The sequence below is a fragment of the Pagrus major genome, chromosome 16 (genome assembly GCF_040436345.1).
Source record: "Pagrus major chromosome 16, Pma_NU_1.0".
In the NCBI taxonomy this organism is placed as follows: Eukaryota; Metazoa; Chordata; class Actinopteri; order Spariformes; family Sparidae; genus Pagrus; species Pagrus major.
In genome coordinates this window covers 23,885,453-23,907,030 of record NC_133230.1, presented here as the reverse complement: position 1 = coordinate 23,907,030, position 21,578 = coordinate 23,885,453, and the positions used below count along the sequence as shown (strand labels likewise).

At 43.1% G+C, this 21,578-nt stretch overlaps 2 protein-coding genes across 2 annotated transcripts in view; one reads left to right on the top strand and one right to left on the bottom strand.

Annotated features, from left to right (window-relative positions):
• The window catches only part of LOC141010045 (formin-like), a 55,140-nt gene extending 44,358 nt beyond the window's left edge, over nt 1-10,782 (bottom strand). Inside the window, exons 1-2 of the mRNA XM_073482827.1 lie at nt 10,717-10,782; nt 7,580-9,239 (exon numbers count right to left, since the gene is read on the bottom strand). Of these exons, the coding sequence (XP_073338928.1) occupies nt 7,580-9,131 (1,552 nt within the window). The 5' untranslated portion in view covers nt 9,132-9,239; nt 10,717-10,782. The remainder of the gene's footprint in view (nt 1-7,579; nt 9,240-10,716) is intronic.
• Nucleotides 10,783-14,936: 4,154 nt separating this feature from the next.
• The window catches only part of LOC141010711 (ryanodine receptor 3-like), a 112,159-nt gene continuing 105,517 nt past the window's right edge, over nt 14,937-21,578 (top strand). Inside the window, exon 1 of the mRNA XM_073483798.1 lies at nt 14,937-14,984. Within this exon, the coding sequence (XP_073339899.1) occupies nt 14,937-14,984 (48 nt within the window). The remainder of the gene's footprint in view (nt 14,985-21,578) is intronic.

The following is a 21,578-nucleotide window of genomic DNA, read 5'->3' as shown; positions in this document are numbered from 1 at the left end:
GTTGTTTTTGCTGCAGTATGCTGGTAAGGCTGAATTTATTTAAGGGCACCTGGCCTTTAATATTTACAGCTCAGTGCAGTGCAGAACCCTCCTCATGTGCTACGTCCTCAACAAATCACATGCTGTTAACTTCAGGAAGCAGGCTAGTGCCAACAAACGAGGGCACCAGCAGAAATGCAATTTCACATTCTTCTCATGTGCATGGAAATGCGGTATATCCTGCCTCGATGCATGCATTTACTTTCTCAAGAGAGTCAGTCATGCAAGTTTAAGAGATATGGGACAGGGACAGTGAGGTGAATGAATAAGGAGGAAGAAAAAGGAGGTGGAGAGAGACGAGAAGAGATAGTGTGAGCGAGAGGGGGGAGGGTGTAGCTCTTGAAGCTTGGTGACCTCAATTTCATCCAGCTGTAAGACAACACCTCGACCAGGGCAGAAGTATAAGCTGGAAACAGAGAAAATCATATCACTTCCTGTTCGATAAGATGCTAAAATAGCCCATCACAGCCCTTTGTAATGAGTGTCCAAGAACAGAGCATATGGTATTATTGCACAATTAACAAAGGTATTATTGGAATTGCAATATGGCCGAGTGCAAATTTATTCAGTATTCAAATAGCAGAAACTGCCACACAAATCTTGTTCTCCAGATGTAAGAGATCATGTTTGTTTGGTGCATGCTTCGACTAATGTCCCATCATCATGATTGTAATTGTTTTTTCAGTGAAAATAAAAATGTTAATGCAAAATGATCATTCTGACTGATACTGAATGTTATCACAACCATAATATATGCCAAAAGTAATCGCAGCATGATGGGTTTTTTTGCTGTATCGTGCAGCCCCAGTTGGATGTCCCCTTGTACAACTCCCTGCCAAATGCTTTAAATTCAGTTATGAAGAGCCCACACACACACACACAAAACGAACGGGGGGGGCCGCATTTAAAAAAAAAATAGAAGCATTGAAATTCAGCTTCAGTGTTCTACCACAATCACTCATTATGAGATGGCAGCAATGCCTGCAGTCCTTCCAGTTATCTGGGACTTGGACAGCAGGGGAAAAAAAGCAGTAGGATTAGATTAATAACTTTTCATTATGATAATGCTGCGCTGCATGGACCCGCAGCGGGAACTGCTGACTGCAGGCTGGGCCACATCCAAATGCAGAGTAAAAGCTCAGTCCTGCCAAGGAAAGAAACTACTGAGCAGAAACAGCCCTCTCTACAATCCCTGCTTCCAACTACACTATTAAATATACGAAAGAGATAATGAACACTTGTTTAGGTATGTATGCTATGTTCCTTCATAGGAACCCTCACAAAACTTCACAGTTAATCATTTTCTAAAGCTTGCTTGAGCATGTTTGCCTCTCTGGATAGACAGCCGACTGGTCACCTAATTAAACATGCATAAGCTGGCCCACACTGCCACCATCTGGACAGGGAGGAGGAGGAGGCACGCCTGTGTACCTGTGGTGAAACACTGCAGTGAAGCTCTGTCGTCATTACTGTATGCTAGAAATAAGACACACGCTGCAATGAAATGACAGTAAACAGACACGGAGAGGCAACTCTCTTTGACCAGGGGTCAAAACCCAAAGTTAATGGTGGGCCACAGGCCAAAAGCAAACATCTAATGTACAGTTTTGTTAGGATAAAAAAAAAAAATTCTGTCACTTAATTGACTCACTCACAAATAAAACAGAATAAACTGTGTTTTTTTGCCAAATACAGTCTTATGGCTTGCCAGCTTTGGCATGTGGGCCCCACTTTGGGTAGCCATGTCTTAGACCCATTAGGTAATGAACGCACTGCATTGGTGTATTTGATAGTCGTTTCATCATTCTCTTACATGCACCCCCACTCACACAGTGAGCTTAAATTCACAAACCCCGGGGAAAACTGTGCGCTTATTGCGATTTAATCTCCCTCCCTGCTGCTCTAAAAGCCAAGACTGAATCACAGTGTCCATAACTGAGGGGACACTGGGTGCAGACGGGATTGGGTCTGACAGTGATGCAACGCTAACTAAATCATCCCAGCCCAAGAAACAGCAGCCCGCCAAATACTGTCGAAGTCTGTACAGAAATACTCTTTAGCAAAGTCAATGTACTTTAATAGAGACTCAGACATCTAAAGGGTGTTTCCACAGAGAAACCCTGTAGGTGTTGAATGACAGCACAGTAATTTGACAGTGAAAATCACAGTGTGTGAGTGAGCAGCTGTCAGACAGCATGGGTGTTTCTGTGCTACAGTAAGCATCATCATTTTAACAATAAAGTATTTGTGTTTGGGGTGGCTCAGAGTCCATCCATTGTCTGATCCTGACAGGTGGGTGTTGTCAGCGGTGATGGATTAAACCACCTGTCACTCTGTCTGCTGGCCATCACTCATCCAGCGGTCAGAGAAAGCTGTGTGGAGGATGTATTGATCACAACAAAGCAGCGAGAGGAAACCGCAAAGTTTCTCTTCAAACCTTTAAAAGCGCCGACTATCTCATTTTAGTTCGTAAGCAGCAGTGAATGAACCGGATCATTTCTTTGGTATTAAAAAGGACTAAAATCTACAGCAGACCAGAAAAAGCACAGAGAGCCATCCCAAATTAGTAAAATAGTCTAACGCCTCCCCCGCTACAGTTTCTCTTTCTTATTACAGACGCAACAGCTTTTCCCAGTGTGCTTCATTATATCCACTTAAAATCTATAACCGCATCGTTCAAAGTAAAATAACTGGGTCATGTGGCATGGTGAGTGCATCTGGCAGCCTCCGCCCCCCCAACGACACTTTTAGCCAGGAAGGAGGATCATAGACTTTAATATAAATCATGGAAAATGCAGGATTAATAAATCACCCTGTTTCTTTAGTGCCTGTCACAGCTGTTTCTCCACGTAGGCTTGGTGGTTGTGGATGGCTGTTTGACTGACCGCTTTGGGTAGGTGTGAAAAAATAAATATGTTAGTTAAAAAGGGGGTCTATGCAACACTTTGTAGCAATTTACATGTATTAAAGCTGCTGTAAGTGATATATTTTTTATTAAAATAAGTATTAAATAGCTCTATATTCCAACAGTAATCACTGTAGAGTGTTTGGTCAGTTACCCATGTCTCTCCTCCTCTTGCTCATGCAGTAAAAGAGAAAATACATTTTCTGGTAGCCTTGCCCACTTTATCCAATCAGGACAGAGAACTACAGAACGAGCCGGTCCTGTCTATACCCGCAATGACAGTAGCTACCAATTCCAGTGCTCCCAGTGACAAACAGGCAAAGTGAAGAAAAACACTTGCAGAAAAGAAAGAGGCAAAGGAATAGTCGTGAAATAATGGTGACGTAGAGAGGACGGAGGTGACTGGTAACTGCAAAACGGACAAGAAGTGACGCTCACAGCAGCTTTAATCACTCTTTTATTGGCCATGCTGTAAGTGAGCAGTTTGTAACCCGATGTGCAAAATGAGATCTGATGATCTTAGCTCTTGCCCCTGACAAATACCTCCCATATTATGCAAAGATATACATGCTAAACATTGCTTTCGGCAGATATTTACCTTGTTGGACGTCAACATATTGGCTACCGAGAAATAAGATTATGATCACCGATAGCAGCGGCCCGCGTTTATCTGTTGTGTTGAATCAATTTTTCGCTGGGACATTCATGAGCTACAGGCTCGTGACATCCCTGCCATCAGTTAGTACGGTTATGCAAGTACTGACAAATTCCTATCATTGAGTAGTTGAAAAGCGGACTGAAAAGGAAGCAGCCATTTTTCATTTCTCATGTGAAAGAATGCTGTATTAACGGTTGTTTGTCAAATTGTATCATCGAAATCAGGCTCTTTCACAGATGGTGTAATGATCGGCTTAATGACTTTAAAACAGTTATTTATATCATGAGGATTTCTTTGTTATCCTGGCACAATATGGGCAATAAATAACAACAAAAACCAAATTGTTAGTTTATCACCAGTATCAGCTCAGAATTTCAAAAATCAGTGCATCTCTAGCTCATATTATGATAAAGATAAAAAACAAACAACTAAAACTACTACTGAAATTAACTGAAAGTGAACTTAATTGAAAACAAAAAATAAAAATTAAATAAAAATACAACTGCAAAAACTCTGATCAGTGTGAGGGGTAGCTACAAGTGGAAACTCAGAGAGGAGCTCTGTGGTGCTCTGAGGGCCAGCACAGTAATATAGCATGACATGATGCCCAAAGAGTCATCATTACTGATTTGAAATGCAGTTCTGGAGGCTGATGGGTTTATACAGAGCTGAGGAAGAGGGAAGAGTGCTCTCATTGTGTCTGGCAGGCCATTGACTGAGAGACAGTGAAATTTGGTTAGGTTCGCTTCAATCCACCGGTGGGTGTATCTTTAAAATAGTGGAACGCTGAGGAGAAGCCTTAAAACAGCATGAGATGGAACATTGCTAACATTTTTTCATGGTGGCAGCGTAGCAGTCACTTATTAAAGAAAACAAGTTACACGTTATATATGAGGATGACCTTTGTGCCCTGTTTGTCTGTCTGTAGTATGCAAACGAGAGCAACAGTGTGAGACGGACTAGTCTGTTTTGGCAGAATCCACTTCATTATGTGAATAGAGCTGGGCCTTGTCTGCACTGGGTGGAACAATGTTGCACGGCAGGGCACTTTGTGTTGAATGACAGCTAGCAGGGAGAGCAGGGTGATACACTCTTGCTCTGCACTGATCAGTTTCATATGACCTTGCAGGAACGTATTGGGTAATCTGATTATGGTATTGCCTGCCATATGTCAGACAATAAAATGAGCAGGGAACTAAGAGGAGGGGGTGGGGACATACTAAAGGCTGATTGTCTTGAAAAGTGACTGTTTTAAAAGCTGCTATCAGTATTTTTAAGGACAGATGATCATACGACTTACGTGTAATGTGACCCAATAGCGTCTTTTAGCCATTTGTTTTGGTGTTGCTATTGTGGTTTTAATGTTTCTTGTGCAGCTTTAAAGGTTGTTTATGTGTCCTTATCTTAAGGCTGATAAGTATAAAAGAACAAGCAACACAAGCGCTGACATAAAGAGGAACTAGCAGGCACACACGGCATATACTGTAGACATTGCGCAAACACACATAAAACAACCACATACACCCTCAGCAAACACATAAGCTATTCGGTTACACAGACTGCAGTGCAAGAGCATTAGCACATGAAGGAAACAAGAGAATGTGTTACTTGAAAATAACCATTCTCATCTGCATAATAACAACACTCGTTTATAGGCGCTGAGCTTCAATAAGAGATTAAAGAGCCTGGGTAATAATTAGTTTGACATTTGCAAACCATGAAGGGCTTCACACTGACCCACTTAGCCCTTTTGTCCCGGACCCTGTGATGTTCATTTATCTGTGTTAGCATCTGAAGTGTATTCAATTATCGAGCAACACAAGGCTGATCTACGGAACAGCTAAGATGCAGCAGAATCGACAGAAGGACCTTTCTTTTGGATTAAGGGTTAAAGCCCTCACTGTGACGGCTGTGTAGCATGAAGCATTTGGTTAGCATGAGGTACGCAATTACGTGTATCGTGCTCTGTCAGAGTTTCATACCAACAGCTTAACTGTCTTAATATCACACAGTCACATCTGATGAGGACTTATGGTATTTGGCCTTGGATTTAATAAAAACATGGGATTAAAAAAAAAAGAGGTGGAGTATAACGCCAGATAATGTGGATTATGTGTGTGCATGTGCAAATGTCAATGGTGGCATCTGTGTGTGTGCATGCCTAGGTGAGGACACACACGGACAGTGTCATTTCAGTGGGAATTGATCCAAATCATCTCCACATGAGTAAAGCCAGCACCAGTTAGCTTATCTCCACACAGCTCAGCTCTTCTTCTCCCTCCGGCTGCTGCTGAGCTGGGCAGTGCTGGCTGAATTGGCAGAGCTGGTCTATGACGTAACGACTCAAACACTCTTTAAAATGCAGCATAGTTAGCCGTTTGTGATGACATTAAAAAAAAAAAGGGTCCAACCATTGTCCATGGTCTATTTGTAAATTACATAATCAATGGAAGGTCTTCTGTTTGCTGCAGTAGATTAAAGCAAATATTGTCTTATAGTGACTGAAAGGGATGATTTATCATGTTACAGTGGTAGCTAACTTAATAACAATTGAGGCCTGCTTTGAAAAGCATCAATCTGACAGCAACACCATCGATTTGGATTGTGCAGTTTGGAAGGATTCCAGTACAGTCTAAGTGTATACATTTTAAAACTATGGCTGGGCAACATGGCTTATTATTACTTTGGTTGATTTCACCATACAACTGCTGAGTGGACTTGACTGTCGTTGCATTCTCAGATATTGTTTTGCACAAGGAATTTTAACCTCTTAATTGGTCGAAGGTTGCTGCCACTTTCCCGTCACTTCATTTTTGATGAATAATCACCAGTAAGGTCAACAACATCGACATATTGCCCAGGCTTGGACCGCCTCTTCATGGAGTTCTCTGTCCTGATTGGATAAAGTGGGAAGGGATACCAGAAAATGTATTTTCTCTTCCACTGCATGAGCGGCGGGAGTAGAGACATGGGTTACTGACCAAACACTCTACTATAACAGTGATTACCGTTGAAATATAGAGCTATTTAACACTTATTTTAATGAAAGCATATCACTTACAACAGCTTTAATGAAAGAGCAAAGGGTCACAGTATCGCATGAGCAGTTATGCTAAAACTGCTAGCATAAAAGCTACAACAGAGAGGGCGGGACTAATGAATATAATTATTCATTTTAGTGATAAGTTACTATAGTACGGATTATGAAAAGAGCAACAGAGTTCTGCAAATAAGGAAACTCGAATCCTGTCTTCTGTGACCCTTGTGCCCACTGGGTCACTGATCCTTTGTCAGTTTCCTGTGAACTGGATAGGATGTGGGTTTAGGGGAGGGCCAGCAGATCCCTCAAAGTCCAAATTGGCAATGGTTCAGTTAACACTGCGCTCACGAGAACCCCAGTCAGGTTGAACCCAGTGTCAACTTTGAGCCTTTGATCTGGGACGCTCCCACTAATCTCTGCCTTCCCAGCAGCACTGACAGAGTTAAACTGGATCATCAGCCAAACTATTCTCAGGCCCCGCTTGCCCCTTGTACAACTCTGTTGGGTAGTTTTTAATTTGTGGTCACACGTCTGAGCCAAGATGGGAACACTGCGGCCAAAGACTAACAGAGACATTTTAGAAAAACAGTGCTTATTTATTGGTCTAACTAGTTTATTAGATAACAGCCGGAATGACAAAGTAAATCTCTGTTTGTCAGTTACAATGCTGCAGAGTAAACTGCTTGAGCACTTTAACAACACCCTCAGGCAGTAGGTCTGACACACTCACACAGACACATACACATTCACACGCTTGAATCTCTCAAGGCATCCTTTTTCTTTGAAATCCAGCAACAGCAATGCCAGATGAAGGGCATATTCTGACAAACGTTTCACGCTACTGAGATGATAAAAGCACCGGTGTCAACATTTAGATGAAGGCAGGGTGTTCGAACATGAATCAGTGTGTTCAGAGTAGGAGCTTCTAATAACTCACCTGTTGTTGTGGAGTTGCTCGAGGAGTTCCACTTGGAGTTGCTGGGCCGCCTGCCGAGGTTCAGATCCAGACGGGTGACGGTTCGCTTGTTGCCGTTCTTGTCCATGACCTCGCTGAAGATTTTGGCCTCGTCTGTGTTGCTGGAGCTGTCTTGTTCGTGGTCCACATCCTTGTCTGAGAGGAGTACAATGCGGTGGTTGAAATGCGGGCTTGCCTGCTTCGAGGACAGAGGGGACAGGACTGGGGACATGCTCTGGAGACTGTTGGAGGCAGGGAAAGATATGTTGAAGACCCCGGCCAGAGAAGGTGAAGTAGGGCTCTTTAAGCGGGACTTGGTTTGAGTGTAAGGTTCGGTGGTATGGGATAGAGGCAGCCGTAGCCCCTCAGAGAGCTTGTTACCCATCTTGTGGTCTCCATTTGGGCCTCTCCACTGTCCATACTCTTGCTGGCAGCTGCTAGTCCCTGGGTGCAGCATGGTGGGCCCTGCCCTGTCTGTATGGCTGACATGTTGCACTCTCCCTTCTACCTCCTGCACTTTAGCCACCACCCTGACCCCTGTATTACTCTGGTTGATCTCATCATACATCTGCTGAGCGGTCTTGACTGTTGATGCACTCTCTGTCTCACCCGAGGAATCAAACCTCTTAAGAGGTCGGAGATTGCTGCCGCTTTCCCGTCGGGTCAGACCCTCCATCAGGCTGCAAAATGACGATTCATAACCCAGCTCGCCATCATATTCAGAGAAGTCGGTGCAGAAATCCATGTCAGGGTCAAATGTCCGGTTGTCCTCCATGAAGTCCCACCCCTCACGAGAGATCTGGAAGGGTTCCTCCATGGGCAGGATGGGATTGCTGACCGCACTGACATAAGAACCGGTGACAGGGCTGTCAGACATGAGGACAGAAGGTGGGATACCTGGGATCCTGTCCACTACTGAGGCTGACGATACAGACACATTGTTGTTAGCAGGAAGCACAATAGATGGAGTTCCGTTCGTAACTTTCTTCTTCATCTTACTGTGCAGGAAATTCTCAGCACTGTCAACCTTCTTGCCTCCCGACTTCTTCAGCTTTTTGCTCTTAGATGCAGCTTTCTTATTCTCTGGAGGCACAGTGGGAGAAGAGTTGCTGCTGCTTAGAACCTGACCTCCAAGGTGAACCTCCTGACCCTCCATGTAATCCTGCAGTTTCCCATCCTGGTTACCCATCCTGACTTTGTTGGCACAAACCCTACACAGCGATAAGAGATCCGCCAGCAACTGGTGGTGCTCCGCCGCCAGCCAGCAGAGCTCTGCAACGACTTCCTTTGTTGCCTGCTGGGAGTTAAGGAGTCTGCTTGAGGAGTCAGAAGACTGGCCTCTTTGTTCGGACACTGCAAGTTCCTCCTTTCCCCAGTCATGGTCATTACCGGCCCTTTCTGAATGAGGGGCGCGGCTCTTGTACTTGAAGCTCGGGGCCCGCCTCTTGGGGAAATACAGGCTGATGTTGCTTAGTTCACGGATGGGTGCATATAGGACTAACACGGTGTGTGTGCCCTCCATGATCGGTGCCATGTTTATTACTCAGGCACTCTAAAGAAGTGGTCTGACCCCAGACAGAGTGACTGGGCTTGAAATGCAGAGGAGGATCTCTGGCTATTCATCACCCAGCCTGTCCAGATGCTGTCAGAGAGAAAGTAGCACATAGGTATAAATCTGAGAATACAGTATGTCAAAGAAAATGTTAGTTCAACTAGGGATTTGTACACATTCCTGCTGCCAGACTGCTTATATTCTTGTATGAGCGTAAGCTTTAGACAAAATATAATCAGTGTTTCCTCTGTAATGGTTTTGTAGCAGGGACTTCAGGGGGTGATTTGGTATTTGCTCCACATCCATCCCTGTTGGTCCTAGTGTTGCAACCAATTATAGCACTTATATTTGTCATATCTGTTTACTTGATCATGATTAACTGGCTACTTGTACACACTACGCAGTATGCTTGTTTGCTTGTACGTTTTGTTTTCTAGATTAAAAATGGGGCACTTTGTAGTTTTGAGAAGAAATCCAATCTCAGAATTTTGTTATTTATAATATCAATGAAGTAATAATTCAAACCCAGAAAGATTGATTTTTTCCATAACCGAATAAACAAGCTGTTCTCAGAGGAAAATAAGATCTCCAGAGCACTGAAGCTAGAAAGGTGGCAGGGTCCGCCACATATAAACAAAGTAAAACAGTATGAAAGTTGTCCTTTAAAAAGGTCAGTTTGCTTATTCAGTTTATTCAGTCATGAAAAGTCGGTCAATGAAGATCATTCTCTTCTGATTAGAATTTCTTCCCAAAAACTACATGCGGCACCTTTAAAAACACTGATAATATTGCATTTTCGACATATAGCAGGCATTTTCTCGCATATAGGGGCCCTATGGACTATATGGATGACATTGCAGAGGTAGTTTTAAAGGATAACAATACAGATTGCTGCTGTCCCAGCAGTGGGCCCTCCATATTTCACTGTCAGCCCCATTTGCTAATTAAAAATTAAATAAAATCCAACACTTTTGATTAAACAGGACAGAGAGTCTACTATACACTCCCTAACCCTGTCTTACCTCTATTATCATCCTCCTCACCACCGGCCTTGTTGTATAAGTAGATGAAACATGTCTTTCCTGAGCCGCATTTCATCAACATTTCACAAGCTGCCGCATAAAAAAAAGCTGAGTGTCACACAAGGTGACGACACACGCACAAGCCAGTGTTACGGGCTGCCATTTAAAGATGTTTGCAAGCATAACAGGCGCATAATATACAAGTGATCGCCTACGATGGATGCCCTCAACCTCTCGGAACTGTTTACATCATAACATAATCCCGCGGGTTTACTGTCACCTTGCAACCAGCGCGGGTGCACTTGTCAGCGTTAAGATGGCAGCACAATTAACGTTATCCTGCGTGACACACTGCTGCCGACTACAACTCAAAATAGAAAATAGTCATCTAAATTTATAGCATGTTTAAATCCAATGCATGAAACTCATCAGGCTCGTATCATCCTCAGTTTGTTGTCATTCGCTCAACCCACGTTTCCAGTCTGTGACACGTGCAGCAGGTGAGAGCACGGCACCACTTCGCAAAATATAAACAGTTTACTCACCCGACCTGGTGGCATGGCAGATATTTCTTCACATCTCTGTGCTGCAGCCGGGCCGCCGCTCACCGCTGCTTAACTGGGCTTCGTCCGCCGGGATTGACGGGACTTCAGTCCAATAGATGAACTCAGCGCCGGCCCACTGCTCTCTGATTGGTCCTCCGGCCTTCATCCACAGCCCACATTTTGAGCCAGTGCAGCTGCGGCTCTCAGGTGGGCCATGTGATGGGGTTCGGTGTGTGCAGCGGGCTGGAAAGGCGGAAAAGTGTGGTTGAAATCCATCTAATGTAAATGTCGCGGCAGTTTCCAGTGTTTCCCAGGCTCACACGCGCATTGTGCTGTACAACGGGGAAGATGAGAGAGATGAGTGTGTGTAAAGGAGTACCTGCTCTGTGAAGGCCCGAGGTGGCGCCATTTCTTACGAAACAGAGACACCTAGTGGCGAACACGTGCATCACTGGTAAACTTCTTTCCATTCAAAATGATTTCCTTGAATGATATATTCTTCTCCACTGAGAAGGTTATGTTTTCAGAGGAGTTATACTAATATTTCAAGAATATGCCATACTGTTTGTGAATAATATGAGGGTTTTCTTATTTACATACTGTGGCAGTCATAATAGATTACAGACAATAACAACAAATAACATGTATACACTTATTTAAAATGATATATTGTGGCAGCACTGGCAGGTAAATGCCATAGAGCCAGTCCCAAACCACAAAAATTATATAAAAAAACGATATTCATGGGGACATGCCTCTTCAGGGATAATGAAACTGAATTATCACCCTCTAAAGTTTCCCCAACTGAATGAAATGGAGAAAAACAAAAACGTGTATAAAGGGGCTTGGGTGTCAAGAGGTTCAGTGAAGATAAACAACAAAAGAAATCTGCAGGCGACCAGCTATTGAGCAAGCCAAACTCTTGCACAAATAGCACTAAACACAGCCCTGATGCAGGTTACCTAGTTCAATGGTTGGTGAACTTTTGATAGTCACTCAACTAGGTTGCAGGTTGCTCAAAATTTCCCTCAATCAGGAAGAACAAAGCACAGCGACAGGACCTAAACAGACCAGAGTGACCCTTGTGTGCCATTCCCCTACTCTTTCAAGCCTTCACAGAAGGGTGCTGTCCCACCCTGATTGGTTATGAGGGCAATGCCACAAGCTGCTCTCTGTCATTAATTGGGACCAGGAGCCACAGCCTGCACAACAGGTGATCTGAATCTGCTGCAATCGTTTTTGGGATTTTGACAGTCAGCTAAAATAAAACAAGTTCAGTATAATGGGACTGCTTAAATACATACAGTAGATACGCTGTAAGAGATTTTAATGAAATTTGGTGTAAAGTTATGCACGGATATTAGGGTTATATCGGTGGAATAAATTATGGCACACATTTGGCTATTCAGGAAGAGTTTGAGAACCTATAGGGACAAAAGATTAGAATGATATGGCACTTACTTTCACCTCAGATGACCCACATCCAGAAGAAAGCCTTTAATGCTTTTGAGCTGCAAAATTGAGTCGATTGATCAATTTGTTGATCAAAAGGAAATTAACGGCCAGCTATTTTAATAATCGATTAATTGTTTCAGTCATTTTTCAAGCAAAAGTGTCAAACATGGCTCCTTAAATGTAAGGATTTGCTTCTTTTCTTTGTCATTTATGATAGTAAATGAAGAGTCTGGGTTTTGGACTGTTGGTTGAACAAAAGTAAAAGCACTTTGAAGATGTCAGATTGGGCTCTGGAAAATTGTGATGAGCATTTTTCCCATTTTTTTGATATTTTATAGACAAAGTTATTAATGGAAAAATAATTGGCAGTTTTTTTGACTAATAAAAACCTAATAGCAGTGACACACAACTTAATAGGGAGAGAATATTCTAAGGGGCACTAAAATAAAGCATTTTATCATTAGCCTGTTTCTTTCAACAGGCTGCTAATTGAGCAATGCAAAACTGAAGGAAGGAAGATAAATTGTAATCATAAAGGAACAGAGAACAAAATAGTTTAATTGAAAAGTAGTGGGTAGGAGGAAAGAGGAGAAGGGGAGGATCAAGTGCTGAAGAAGAGGCTAAAAGAAGGTAGGAAACATGCACTATCATGATGACACTAGAGGGCGGCATCGCATCAGGATATGGGCGCTTATATGTTTATTTAATTTGGTTGTAGAGACAAGTAGGCTTCACTATAACTAGGCTGAGGGTCAGCTGTGATTCAGATGTGGGTTGACCAGACTGATCACTGCAGTCAGTCCACAGAATGAAAGTTAAATGAACTTATACATTACATCCATTCATTTTTTATTGAGCTTAATCTCATTTAATGTTAATAATTTAACGGCTGTCATAATGCTTTAAATATTTGAACACATGTACAATTAAATGTCACTTCTGCAGGCTGGGATATGCTCTACAGTTTCTTACACTCATTCATGAAACTCAGTTCACGGTATCAGCGTTTCTTTTGAGATTTTCTTGCACAATTTAGGCTAATAGTATGCATCATAAAAAAAACGCCCTAGGTTTTATGAGCAAATGCATGTTTTTTGTCTGCAAATGTTTCAGATTTATGTTGATAACGGAGGATATTTGCCCTATAATTCAGCTTTTTCCACTCCACAACAGTGCTAATAACCAGAGCAGAGGAGAGAGACTTGACAGTGATGTAACCTGCTTGCCAGGTTTTTATAGTCATAACAGGTCATTTTGCAGATCAAGTTTTTCACTATTTAAAAGTGACGGGGAGGGGACATTGTGTGATTGAGAAGAAATTAAGAACTAAATTAGCTTTAATAAAGTATTTTGTTTTTGTTTGATTACAACTGTTTCATTGAATATGAGTAACTATAATACAAATTCAGTTCACTGCCATACTTTTTGAACAGGTTAGATAAATTGGTCGATAATATCATTATTAGACAGGCACTAATACTGCTGCCACTAATAGTCCACCTCCCAGATACTGCAGGTAAGACTGCAGTACTTTGGGGGGTGGAGGAAAAGGAACTTGACTCAGGACTGACTTGCCTTAAAGGATAAGTTAACCCAAAAAGGAAAATCCAGTCATTATCAAGTCACCCCCATGCCGATAGAAAATCGGGTGAAGTTTCGTAGTCCACAAAAGATTCACGGCAAAACAGTGTTGCAGTATTCTCCTAAACAACTGTCGTAAATGGGGACTTGTTTTAAAACATTAAAAACAACCTTTAAAAAAACCCCCAAAAAACCAGCATAAAACAGCTCCATACAGCTCATCCTGCATAATTTACATCTGACGCCACTGTCATTTTATGTTTTCTTTCTTTAACATTTTAAAACAAGTCCCCATCTACTTGGCAGAATGCTGCAACGCTGTTCTGCTGTGAGGCTCCAGAAATGTTTTGCGGACTATGAAACTTCACCTGACCTCCCATCAGCATGGGGGTGAGTGGATAATGACTCAATTTTTAAATTTTAGGTGATCTTGTCCTTTACTTGAGATGGCCAGGATACAACAACCTGTGACTTGACTTGACTTGAAAACATGACTTGGGACTTGGACCAAATGACTTGAATCCCACATCGACTAATTCTTTATATAGAAATATATGGGCAGTAATGCTAAGCTATGACTAGCATGTGTAAAAAGAAAGAAAAAGGAAAAAAAAAATCAACAGCATGTAAAGGAGGCAGTGTTCAGTATAGAGGCGGGTCTGCTGCTGTGTGGTGCTGTCCATGGTGCTGATCTGTACCAGCACTGCGAACAGCAGATGCACTTCCTGCATACCATCTCGCTCCTTATCACACATCTGCATGTTCTCCGTGCATCCGCATCCAGCAGATAAAGCGGGAAAACAAAAAAGAAAATCACGAGAGAGCCGTTGGATAGTCATCATTTCGCCGCATTTACCACTCCCATGTTTGAATCTTCGCGCTCTCACGCTTTGTGTTAATAAGGTCTGCCGGTGACGTCGAAGATAAAGACCCCGCTCGCCGCTGTCTCTCTCGGCTACGCGACTTGCCTGCTCCCCGGTTCCCCGCCACACCGTCCCCCCAGTCGCTCCAGCCCGCCGATGCTGACACGCACTCCTCCTCCGGGCGGCGAGCACAGGGGCTTGAGTGACACATGCTGCGGTAGTCTCCCCCGCTGTATGGCCGTGGATTAGCTATATGCTAATATCGACAGGAGAGAGGAGCCAGCGGAGGCTTCCCGAGTCTGAACAGGCTCCTTTGCAGCCATGGCTGAAGGTGGAGAAGGAGAGGATGAGATTCAGTTCCTCAGGACTGTGAGTACATTTCCTTGCCGCTCGGACTTGGAGCTCTCCGCCGCACCGGCGACTGTAGAGATAATGTGCAGCTGTGTTTTTTTTCGTGGCACCTTGTGTGTGCGTGTGGGATTATGACTGTTGATTGCCTGTCACTTGTCCTGGCTCACAGATGTTGTGTGTTTTCTCCCGTAGCCTTTGATAACCCCGTGCCTTCTTGCAGATCTCACAGGCGGTGACAGTGCTCCATTGTTTTGCGCATCGCTCTCTGACAGCTATTGTCTCTCCTGCAGCTCAAGAAGTTGACAGCACTGTTTCGCGTGCCCGTGTCAAACTTGCAGATGCACCTCGGATGCATTGTTGTGGTCATGATTGTGTGCAGTGTGGCAATTTCCAATAACTCTCTCTTCTCGTGGAGCCAGTGTGCACGCATGCTGTTTAATAAATTCAAACCTGGCAGTGTGGGCTGCCCGTCCAGACAGTCACCCCAGGGTTCCTGTGCAGCAGCAAAGGTCTACGCAAATTAATATTGAAATAAATACAGTATTGCTGCAACACAGCCAGATTACTAATGCTGTCTTTCTTGTTCAGAAGCCAATGTAGATAAAAAGAGGCTTGCATTTAGAATCTACACTCTACGTTATTTGCTTTCCTTGGCTCCAGTCCTACACCACAAAGAAAAATGTGTGTCACTCTGTAAAAATGCACGAAAGTGAGTGTTTGAGATTGGAGTTGTGTGGCCGCACAGAGACAGGGACACTTTCCACTGTTGACAAAGATAGATGATGACACGATCTGCTCCTCTGTGCTGAAATGCACTGAGAGACGGATCATGTCTGAAAATACACACAGTCGTCTAGGGTGGAGGAAGGAGCAGAGCGCTGGAGGTCTTCCAGATAGACCCCGAGACAGTAGGAGGTGTTTGGTTGCACATATCACTGGCTCCACCGCTTGTGGTTTCCCTTTATTAAGCTGCTCGTTGATGCGCAACCTGCTGTACTTTGAGCTAAACGGAGCAGGGATTATGACAACCCGGTCATTTGTTGTTGAAATTTCTCATTAATGTCCATTTTAAGGGCTTGATTGACACGTTTCAAAGACATTGTCTTGTAGTAATCAACCAAAAAAATAACTGTGTCAACATGTCAACAGAGATCCATGCAGACAGCATTCAGTAAGGGAAGGATTCTGAACTATATCAGTGTAGGGCTGGGCAAATATCGTTATCGTGGTATGAGACTACATATCGTCTTAGATTTTGGATATCGTTATATCATGATATGGTATAAGAGTTTTCTTTTCCTGGTTTTTAAGGCGGCATTACAGTTAAGCTATGTCATTTTCTGATTCTGACCAGACTGTTCTATTCGTTCCTCAGACTTGTCTTTACCCACTTAGTCATTATATACACATTACTTTATACATTAAAAATCTCATTGTGTTAGTATTTGGTGAAAGAACCAGCCCAGTGACCATTTTCCCGTTCAAAAGACGTTTAAAATAATCGGCACCGGTGGAAAGATGTTTAAAACTGGTTCCAAAGTGAACGTAATTTTCACCAACTATTTGACAAACGTTCACATTTAGACCATATTTCACTGGGCTTTGCAATACTTGCTTTCAGCTGAGACATTTGCATGTAGTTTCGCAGGGGCTGTTTACACAACAATGTTTTTTGCCGTTCGTTCACCAGTTCGTTCACATGACAACAGCGTTTTGGGGGCTGAAAATACAAACTTTTGAAACTTAGTTCCAGAGTGCAATCTTTTGAAAATGCAACTTTTGGCAATATACACTTCCTGTGAAAACTGTGACGACACAGTCCTGCTTCGTGCATGTGTATTACGTTTTCAGCCTAATAGCCATGCAGATATAGGAGTACAACAAGAGCAATGGCGGGCTATCGAGCATTGTTTGTGCTGCTGACTCTATTGAGTACATCAACGCCCCTCCAGCAAAGTGTGGACTGCACCGTTACTGTGATCAGTGGAGATGCTGCAGTTACACGCGCCATCATCTTCTTGTTTGTTTGTATTCACCATTTTGTAGAAGAAATCATTGTACACCGACGTGTGGTGTTACGCTGTTGTGTTTAATTGAGTTACACCGCCACCTCTGGGCCTGGCATGCATACTACAGCGGTTTCAATCGTTTTTGCAGATCTGTGTGCTGGATGATAGCTTTAACAACAATGTCAAAACAGTTGTCGTGTAAACAGGGCCTTAGTAAGGCCTTAAAATGATGAGAAGCCTTTATTTGCACATTGGATGAAAAATGTCTCTGGATCCTGATTTAATATTCAGAATAGCACCAGGTTTTCAACTAGAAATCAACATTGTAATCCCAGTTGGTGCTTCGTGGGACTATCATCTCTTTAATGTTGTTGCAATATGGAGATTTCAAAATATTGACATACAGTATGTATAATATACAGTATATGTATTGTGTATTGCAATGTCCTCATATTATTTTAAGGCCACCTCGGCCCTAAGTAAGTGTTTGCACTGAAAGGAAAAGCAAACGAAAGAAAGAAAAAGCTGCTACCTCCTCCGTATTTGTCCTGCAGCCACCCCAACCTTTTAACCATAGCACATAGAGGTCACCACATCAGCATGCCTGCCACTCTGAAAAAGAGCTGACATTTCAGCACCGTTTCTGTGGCTCAAACTTAAATGCCACCAAATCCACAATCAGGATCTTTAGAAAACGAGCTTCAGAAGAGTTGTGGATTTTTGCCTACTTCACTGTTTTCGTCCCATTTGTCGGATTCACTGTGAACAATTTTTTTTCCAGCAGATGTAACCCTGGGAGAAGAAGCGAGATGACATTGACTAATAGGGAACTGCTGTTGCTTTAAAAAGGGCTTAGCAGCTTGTTGCATCCCTCCACACAGGGAAGCAGCTGACAGGCTGGATGGTGTTGGGATGGGGGCGCAGGCAGCAGCGAGCGGGCTTGGTGTTCATGGGTGTAAAAGTCTCTGTATGTGTGTGTGTGTGTGTGTGTGTGTGTTGAATGCAAATGCGGAGCTGTAGCTGTGTGGTGCAGTCAGGCTGCACCAGACGTGCCACAGCAGAGCACAGTGCAGAAATTATTCATCAGTCCAAGCAAGGCACGGCTGAACTACTCAGTGTAGGGGAACAGAACAGATTCACACGAGTACGTACATGCACATATGCATTTATTTAGTACATGACCAAAGTCAGTCCTGCAGAAAAAAAAGCTTACACGTACCTTTTCATACACATGCTTGCATACACAAACACTGGCTCTAGGCTCGCCTTTACAGCTGTAGCACGAGGCGACAAGCAGTGTGCGAGGATACGCGGAGGTTATGTTTCTTGCCGGCACCCAAACGCTGCTTGTTATTGGAGTCAAGGAGCTTGATAAAGCAGTTCACAAACTGCCTTTTCTCTAACAACGCAAAGTAATTTCCCTGGAGTGGGAGCAGAAATTACCCCTGCCGGACTGCTGCCTATAAAGCCAACTCAGTGGGAGGAAAGGAAGGGAAGAGAGGGGGTACAAGAGCGAGGATATCTCAGCCACGGGTAATTTGATGTTACAGGAAGAAGAACGGTGTTGATTGTGAGCCAGGAAACGCAGAGAAAATCTTCCCCTCAAACTGCTGTTTCATGTCAGAAGGGGCAAGGGGGGGCCGCGTGGAGAGTTTAATAAGGCTGCATATTCTACGGGAACTTCATTCGTCCTGTTGGGAAATTGGTTACGTCCTCAGATGCACCAGCTCGGGCATCAGCACAGGCTTCATTATAAGCAGTATAGTGAATAAAATATCATCTTATGGTTACATAGCTCAGGCGGCTCATTATGTAAGAGCAGTTTTCTAAATGAATTGCTTGCCTGCTGTGCGTTGTGTCATTAGAGCAGACAAGGGAGAGGAAGTGGAGGAAGAAGAGGGGATTGTAACAAACTTCTGTTCTTGTCTCACTCTGCTTTTTTTGTTTTAATTCGTAGAACCACCTCGACAGAAGCCACTTATAAGTAAAAACACACAGCATCCTCGAAGAAGCACAGACGCGCAGCCCTCTGTTACAAGAATCCCCACGAGGTGAATATTACATCCTGGTGATCTGTTAGCAGTTGGAGTGGGAGTAGAGACTTTGAAAAGGCCAGACTGGGGCTTTGACTGATGCACTGTGGCAGCGCCGGGCTTGTTTATGTGGAAAGGTATCGTGTCAGTTTGCGTCCAGGTGATGGCAACACGGACGTAATTCAATGACGTCGAACCAGCAGCGAAAAAACGACCAAATCCGAGAGAGAAACGAGGATGTAGAGCAGCGAAGTGTTAATTTTGGCTGCGCCCGTGACATCAGTAGCAGAGCTCGCTGCCTCCTCACCCACTCACGTCTCTGCGAACACCCTGCTGGGTTCCTCCTTTGTTGCCGTTGCTCTTCTCCGCTCCGCATTGCTCGTCTCTTCTTTCCCTTTCGTCACTTTTCCTACTCACTTTTTCCTGCTTTTCACTTTTATCTCCCTCTTTAATCTCTCGCCTCCCTTCGGCACTTTTCTTCTCCATGGTGATGTGTCGTGGCTTTGCATGTTATTAACAGTGGTGGATTGTAACAGTACAACATAAGTACATTTACTCAAGTACTGTACTTAAGTAAACATTTTAGGTACTTGTATTACACTTTTTACTCCACTATAATTACCTTACAGATAAAGATACTACTTTTTTGACATACAAATCATATGAAGAGTTTATAAAATGTAATGTTTTGTTGTAACTTATAGAGACAGTTGACAGAAGATTAACTGGAAACAGTTCCAATTAGAGGTTGGTGCAATGTTAATTTTTAAATGCGTTATGATACAATAGTTTCAAGCAATTCAATAATTGACTGATAATACTCAATGATAGTTAATCAGTCGACCTGTAATTTTGATTATCAATTGGCTCATTTTTCACGAAAAATCATGAAATGTGAGGACTTACTCGATTTCCTTTTAATTATTTTCAGGGGCGAATGTTTGGAGCCCCCAAAAAACTTCTGCGAAAAGGGGCCCCTGATGGCCACACACATTGGCACATTTTGCCATAACAACTGTAAGCCCCCTTAAAGGTGCTACAGTGCATTGACGCCACCTCATAACCAGAGACACCATTCACCCTTTTACACGACACTGCACCATCAACATGAATTTGAAACTGATATTTTAAGGTAAAAAAAGTTACATAATGTTACATAATTGTATGTTTTCTGGAGGATGTTACCTCCAGTTTGAAATATTGATGTAAAAGGATCTGTGAGGGTGAAGGCTGTACCTGACTGCACCTCGCTGCTGAGAGGCAACCAAAGGTGCCCTTGGAACATTACTCTTACTGAGAAACTGTATGGAATCATCTTTAGTTCACTTTACCAGAGACCGTGACGGCCAAATTCTGCTGACCTCTCATCAAACACCAAGAAAAAAAAAGATTTCTGTTCTGCGATGTGTCCGATAACTAATTTAATGCCTGCTTGTGCATGATTTTTGCGCCACAAGTATCTCCGACTTGCTTCAATTCTGGCTCCTCCTGTTACTGTGTCACTTGCCCCGTGTATAATTATAAGAGATTACCATGAAATTATTTTCACTGATGGGAATTCAGTCCAGCACATCATCGCATTTTACTTGACACTAAGGAGGAGAGCTTTAATGTTATTATGATGGGGTCTGCCGTCATTTCATGGTTGAATTAAAAAAGTAATGGCTCAGTTTCATTAGCAACCGAAAGGCATTTTGAGCATAATGGTGCAGATTCCAGCGCAGAGATTCACTCCGAAATAGCTTTGTGACGAAGTGATTTCATGAAAACGAGAAAAATTCTGCTTTTCATGCAAATTGTGACTGGGAATATTGCCTTGTCTAGTGTGTTTAGCATATGCTTTAACCAGCTGTTACTGCATGGATACTGAGATGTAGAAAACTGATGCTGCGTTTGAATGCGTGTGAAATCTAATTGATTAATTATGGTTGTTTTCCTGGATGAGTTGCATATAAGTAAGGCACGGTTTAGCTCAAATACTCATTTCTGCACTGCTTACGTACGTCCTCATCCCTGCTGCTGTGTTGATTTCCCTCATATCTCCCATTAGCATCGCCCGGGACTCATTCGCAGCTCTCAGCGTTGCACTTTAAGAAGCTCAACTTGCAGAAAAGTAAGTTGGGGTAAGGTTTAATGAGGAGGAGTTGTGCAGCAGAAGGCTGTTTCTCTGCGTTGCGTGATGAAGATGGACAGCTAAGATAGGACTGTGATGTAGAGGGAATTAAGCCAGCGGGCCTGCCCAGAGACAACCCAGTGTAAAGCTGCTGTAATGAGCTATTGATCGAGTCACCAAATGAAGAAATTTCCTCAGTAATGTCAGTGGCATGCAGTAAACGGGCCTGATTGATCTGCAGTTTCAGATAATGAATATTTAATATGTCAGTGTAAGACACCTCCTCCCAAAGACGACCCTGTTATTGGTTGTGGACCTCCAACATGTCCGCCATTTATGTGTTCACCTATAGAATGAGAGGATTGCACCTTTATTAAGAGAGGACTGACTAATGTCTGAAATGCTGCAGTGGTCCATATTATTGAAGAAACATATTATACATCTCATATTAGAGCAA